General features: G+C 34.8%; 1 protein-coding gene across 1 annotated transcript; it reads right to left on the bottom strand.

Annotated features, from left to right (window-relative positions):
* Positions 1-99: 99 nt before the first annotated feature.
* FOMMEDRAFT_161132 (uncharacterized protein) lies at positions 100-659 on the bottom strand (the record flags this gene model as incomplete). Its single annotated transcript, XM_007270745.1, has 3 exons — positions 100-146; positions 229-418; positions 477-659. The coding sequence occupies 3 exons, from the start codon at positions 657-659 to the stop codon at positions 100-102; spliced, it is 420 nt and encodes a 139-aa protein (XP_007270807.1).
* Between the last annotated feature and the right edge of the window lie 5,503 nt (positions 660-6,162).

Genomic DNA, 6,162 nt, shown 5'->3' with positions numbered 1-6,162 from the left:
AACTACATTCTCGACAAATTAGAGGATACGACGGTTGACCGAGATAGTTATTCAGGTTAACCACAACCTGCCAATCCGGTTCACCATGACCACGCGGAACTAAAAACGTGATTTCTTTACAGAACCGATTGAGCGAGTCAGATGAACTGAGAGCAGTATAATTCAAACTGCCCCAAACTAGGGAGAAGTCGGTTGGATATAGTATTGGGTAGAGAACAGAATACATACTGGAATTAGTCACGACAACAACGTCTATCATTCTTTCATCCTCTGGCGTAGGTCCGTCAGGGAAATAGTCGTGCAGACGCATTGCAGGCATCATAAGCTTATCATCTTCCCCATCACCCGTACGTTGGCGAAGCCACTCCAAAGCACTTTCATAAAGTGACTGGCGTGGGAGCATCTTCAGGTTACCACACTAAAGAAGAACACCAATTATCAGCACAATGGCAGCTAGAAGACGGATGAGAAAGTACTTTGAGGAGGATCGGGTTTTGCCCCTGTAGGTCATCTTCTAAATCCTGCTTTCTTCGAATTGCCTCTCTCAGGGTTTCGACGAATGCGTTCTCCGGAACGTAAATGGGATAAGGCACGGAATCCTTACTGCCTGGCACGTAGACAATATAGGGATGATGGTTATCACTTGCTGTAGACGACATGGTGGATGAGAGAGCAATGTGTGGTTCACCTTGCATGCGTCAGAAACGACAATCGCTCATGTGATACTTACATAATCTGAATCACTGTCATCCACTCTTGAGACAGCATATTTGTGTTTTATTCCATTATTACACTTTTTTTCCTGAAACAAAAAAATACTAGCTTATAGATACTACTGTTAAGCACATTAATACCAAGTTTTATGAACTTTGAATTGAATTTGAGTGTATATCTGTTAGGTCGGGGAGATTGGAATGGCACTTAATTAGATGCACATATATGTGCACCCTTATATACTAGATACATTGTGCTATACTAGTAAATGAGACGTAAAATGCAGCGTGTCAAATACTCCCCTTCAAGCCCTAATATTCTGTTGTTAATGTTGAAGACCTATAAGTTCTATTAGGTGCTTGATTTGAGGGACATAAAGTGCTTTTTGTAAGGATGTCTGCAAGTTGGTTCTGTGTTTGAACATAATGTATGTTGACATAGTTGTTCTGAATGTAACAGCAGACGAAGTCCTTTTGCAAATCAAGGTGTTTTGTTCAAGTGTTGAAAGTGATCTCCTCAGATTTGACAGTGTGTATTGCTCCCTGATTGTTGTAATAGACCATAATAGGTGCTGATTCTGTCTGCAGTACTTCCTCAGCAAGTTGTTTAAGCCAAATGGCCTCTTGAGTCGTGTATGCCAGCACTTGCAACTCTGCTTTGTAAGTTAATAGTGGTACCAGGTTCTGTCGTTTGCTTGACCAAGATATTGTTTGCTTTCCCAGCTGGAATACATATCTGTTAATTGATCAGTGTCCTTCTGTCATTTGTCTGTCAGCATCACAGTACCCTTGTATAGTCAATGTATTTGTGCCTCCAAGATGAAGCCAGTAGTTTGTAGTTCCTTTTAGGTACTGGAAGCAATGTTTTGCTGCTTTGTAGTGGCTCATATTTGGTTGTTGTAGATAGCATACTAATTGGCCTGTAATGTATGCAATGTCTGGCTGAGTGCAATCTGCTGCATAGCATAATGATCCTACCATACTCATGTATGGTATTGTCTGCATAAATCGTTCGTCATCAATTGTATCATTCATACTTGTTAAGTATGTCCTAGGCATCAAAGGAGTTTGTAGCAGTTTTTCGTTCTTGAGCTTAAATTGTTGTATTATGCTCTGGATATAGTGTCTTTACTGTAAGCAGATTGTTCTCTGTTGTCTATTTCTTTAGATTTCTATTCCTAGAAGCTAGTGTATTTTGTTTCTGTCTGTAAATGTAACATATTGTTTTAACACTTCTTTGAATGCACCTATTATGGTAACGTTTTCACCAATTATAGTAATATCATTGATGTGTATGAATGTGATTAATATTGTTCTGTTATGCCTTTTCTTGTAGAATACAGTATTGTCATAGTTTGCTCATTACAATCCTATTTTGTACAGTATATCTTATACCATTGTTGTCCTGCTTGTTTTAGTCTGTATAGTGCTTTATTTAGCTTTAGCACTTGACCAGGTTTGATATCATTTAGTAATTTACCTGGTGGTGGTCTCACATAGATATGTTTGTCTTTGTTTAGTTCTCTGTAAAGATATGCAGACTTCACATCAATTTGATGTATTTCATAGTCCTTAAATGCTGCCCAGCTTAATAATAAGTGTACTGTTATCAATTTTGTAACTGGGGCAAATAGATTGTCTGAATAGAAATCTATTCTGTCTTTCTGGGCATAACCCTGTACTACTAGTCATACTTTGTATTTGTCTATATTGCTGTTAGCTAACCTCTTGAGTTTGTAGACAAATTGCATTCCAATTATATTTGTGTCTGTTAGTGGGTATGTGTATTCCCATGTGTTGCATGATTGTAGTGCATTTATTTTGTCATTCATTGCTCTGATCCAATACTCTTTAGCTTTGCTTGTTATAGCATTATAATACATTGTTGGATTGTTGTATATCTTGTTGAGTGATTTGTTAAATTCTGTAAGATATATTGCTAGGTTTGTTTTATCATTGTAGTTCAAACCTCTAGCACGTTTTGTTATTTGTTGTTCACAAGTAGATTGTTGTAACTTGTTATTGTTATTGTTATTATTGTTTGTTCTGTTTGTATTATTATTATTTGTTCTGTTTGTTCTGTTATTATTCTCCCCTTCAATTCTAGATGATCATACATCTATGAATTGTAGGTTTTGTTCAACTATTATTTTATTATTGTGCCATGTTATATGGCCTTTACTTTTGTTATTGTTGCCTAACCATTGTGTGTATTTGCCTCTAGGCTCTAGTTTGTGTGTATTTTTGTTCTGTATGACACAATATGCTCTGAATTCTTGTATGTTATTAATAGTGTATTGTTTGTTAAACTGTTTGTAATATAGCATTGCAAAATTTATTACAGTACATGGTGTTTGATTATGAATGAACATTTGGTATTGTACAGTATATACCCATAATTTTGTGGGTAGTTTAGACATTAATAGACACGTTTGTACTCTGTTAAAGATTGTTTTGTGCATACATTCTGTGACTCTGTTTTGTTGTAGGGTATCATGTACTGTTAATTGTTGTATAGTTCCTTGACTTTCTATGTACACTGTAAAGTCATTACTTAGGAAGACAGTATTGTTATCACTTTGTAGTGTTTTTACTTTTGCACTGTGTTGTATAAATAGTTTTGTAGTGTATTTGATGTATTCAGTAAATGCATTGCTTTTATGATGCATGGGTATCATATCTGCCTATTGTGTAGCATCATCAACAATTGTAAGAATGTATTTGTATTTGCTGTATGCTTGTATAGGTGCTGGACCCTATATATTAATGTGTAGACATTCTCTGTATGTTTTAGAAGATGTAGACATTCGTATTTTAGGTATATTGTTACATTGTATGTTTGCATGCATACAGTCATTGCACTTTGCATTTCTATCATCTGCAACCTTTTGTTGCATAATTTTAGGATGATTGTGTATGAGTTTGTATAAGTACTCAAAGTTCATATGACTCATTTGTCTGTGTAGTTCAACAATTGTTATTGTGTTAACATTCTGTTGGTAATGATGATGTAATACTATCATATATAGTTTGTTTTGTATTTGTATTTCACCAATCTTTGTATTAGCAGGGAAATAAATATTACACATAGTATTTGATTTAATTAATGTATATCCTGCTTCACATAATAGTGCTTCACTGATCAATGTGAAGTTTAGAATTGGATGATAGTATACATTATGTAGCATGATACTGCTTACATTTGTTTCATTTGTTCTGTGTTTGTTGTTTGCATCTTGTTGTATTTTAATCATCATTACTCTACTTTGTCTGAGTGTGATTATTGTTTTGTTTGCAATTGTAACATGTATAGGGTTTGTATATTGTATGTTTGTTAATTGAAAGAGATAGGATGTAGTATGGATATTAGCACCCAAATTGAGTATGTTAATATAATGTGTAAGTTTCATTGTTCTGTAAGAACATGTATTAATGTATACATCTAGGTTATAGTTGTTAAGGAATTTGTCTATTGTCTTATCAGGCTGTTTGTTGTGCATGTTTATGTCCAATAGTGTAGATTCTATAGTGGACTTTGCACAGCCAATATTGAGAATCTTGTTGATCTCTTCTATTGTTGTGTAGTTTGTTAGTATGATGCTCATTGTTTGAGCTATAAGTTGTTACAATGTGGATGCATTTGTCATTTTGTTTGTTTGTTTCTTTTGTGCTTCCTTTGTAGTGTCTGTTACTGGACTGTAGCACTCTTTGGACATATGTCTGTATTTGTTACAGTTGTAACATTTTGTTGTCTTGTAAGGCTTTATGTTGCCTCTGTCACATCCTTGTCCTCTTGTTTGACCTTGTGTAGGCTCTAAGGATAGAGGATGATTATTTGTTGTTTTATTTAGTGTACTACATTTGTTCTGGTGGTTCTGCATTTGCTACTCAGTAAATGCATTGTGTAATTCATGAATTAATTTTGCTAGTGTGAACACCTGACATTAAGCTACAGTAACTGTAGGTAGGCTATTGTAATGTATGTTCTGCCTATCAATCATTGTTGTAACCCACTTGTACTCTCTTAGAGTAGTAAGATTTATTACTGAGATGTAAGTATTATCATCTAGTACTTTGCTGTGAGCTACCAGTTGTACATAGACTTGCTCTATTTGGTCTAGTGTCTTGTCAAACTGTAAAACATGTCCTCTAGCTGTAAACAGTACTAATATATTGACTGTATGAGTCAACATGGTTTGCACATTGTATTGACCAGCTAGTGCCTGTATAAGGTCTTTTGTTGTGTTGTGTATTATAATGTTAGTGTACACTGTATCTGATATTGTCTTTGTTATGAAATGATACAATATTTTCCCTGTGTGTATACTGTCTGTATCTGTACTAGGGGGATTGTTTGTAAGATGGTTACTGAGCAGTATTGCTACTAGTGTATTCATAATACATAGTTGCTATATCTTATAGTTCTTTGTGCCTGTAAGCTTCTCTATGTCTTTAAAGAACATAACAAGTTGTTTGTCATCAATCTTTGTTGACTCAAATGTTAACATAGGTTGTACTATTGTTAGAGGCATTGTGTTTGTAGGTAGAGTACTAGTACTAGGAGGGGGGGTAAATGTCTGAGGTAGAGGTTGCATTTGTAGTGTTGTTTGTGTTGATAGTACTATTTACAAGCCTGTAAGGCTCATAACCTGTTAGGTTAGAGAGATTAGAATGGCACTTAATTAGATACACATATATGTGCACTCTTATATACTAGATACATTGTGCTATACTAGTAAATGAGACATAAAACACAGTGTGTTGAATAGTATCCTTGAATTACCTTTTTTCTTTAAAATATATAAATAAGTATTTACTCAGTTGTAAGCCTACCCTACAGCTTACAACAGTTTCTGTACAGTTCTGTACCTGTTCTGGTCCAGAACTGTATTTCCTGAACACAGATTCTCTCTGTGGCCTATTGAGCCACACACATTCTCCTTATACTTGTATTAAGTTCCCTTTTTGTTAAAGTTACTTTCCTTTCATTTTTAGTATATTTAGTTTACATCCTTCACCTTTGTTGTATTAGTTCTTATTCCTGACTGTAACAAAGGTGAGCTCTTACTTGTACATGTAGCAGTTCTTATTCCTGACTGTAACAATAATACCTTTGTCTTGTCAGTTATTATATACTATTATAAACTCAGAACTTGTTTGTAACAGTATTTAGTACTTCCCTAGTACTGTTCTACTTTTTTTTGACATTAACAAAGTAGTCTTTGTTATACTACATGTTAGTAAGGTTCTCCTAACCTTTCTGAATATCCTCCTACTGTTAGTAAGGTTCTATAACCTTCTTAAACACTTTCTACTATTAGTAAGGCTTTCTTAGCCTTTCTGAACACATTACTACAGTCCTGAAAGTGATTTCTACTATCTTCCCAGCCATACATAACTAGGGCTCATTCCTCCTAGTATAGGATCTTGTTAGACACTGTTACAGTTA

Source organism: Fomitiporia mediterranea (genome assembly GCF_000271605.1).
Source record: "Fomitiporia mediterranea MF3/22 unplaced genomic scaffold FOMMEscaffold_14, whole genome shotgun sequence".
Classification (NCBI taxonomy): Eukaryota; Fungi; Basidiomycota; class Agaricomycetes; order Hymenochaetales; family Hymenochaetaceae; genus Fomitiporia; species Fomitiporia mediterranea.
The sequence above is the reverse complement of the archived record's forward strand: the minus strand, read 5'-3'. Positions and strand labels throughout refer to the sequence as shown.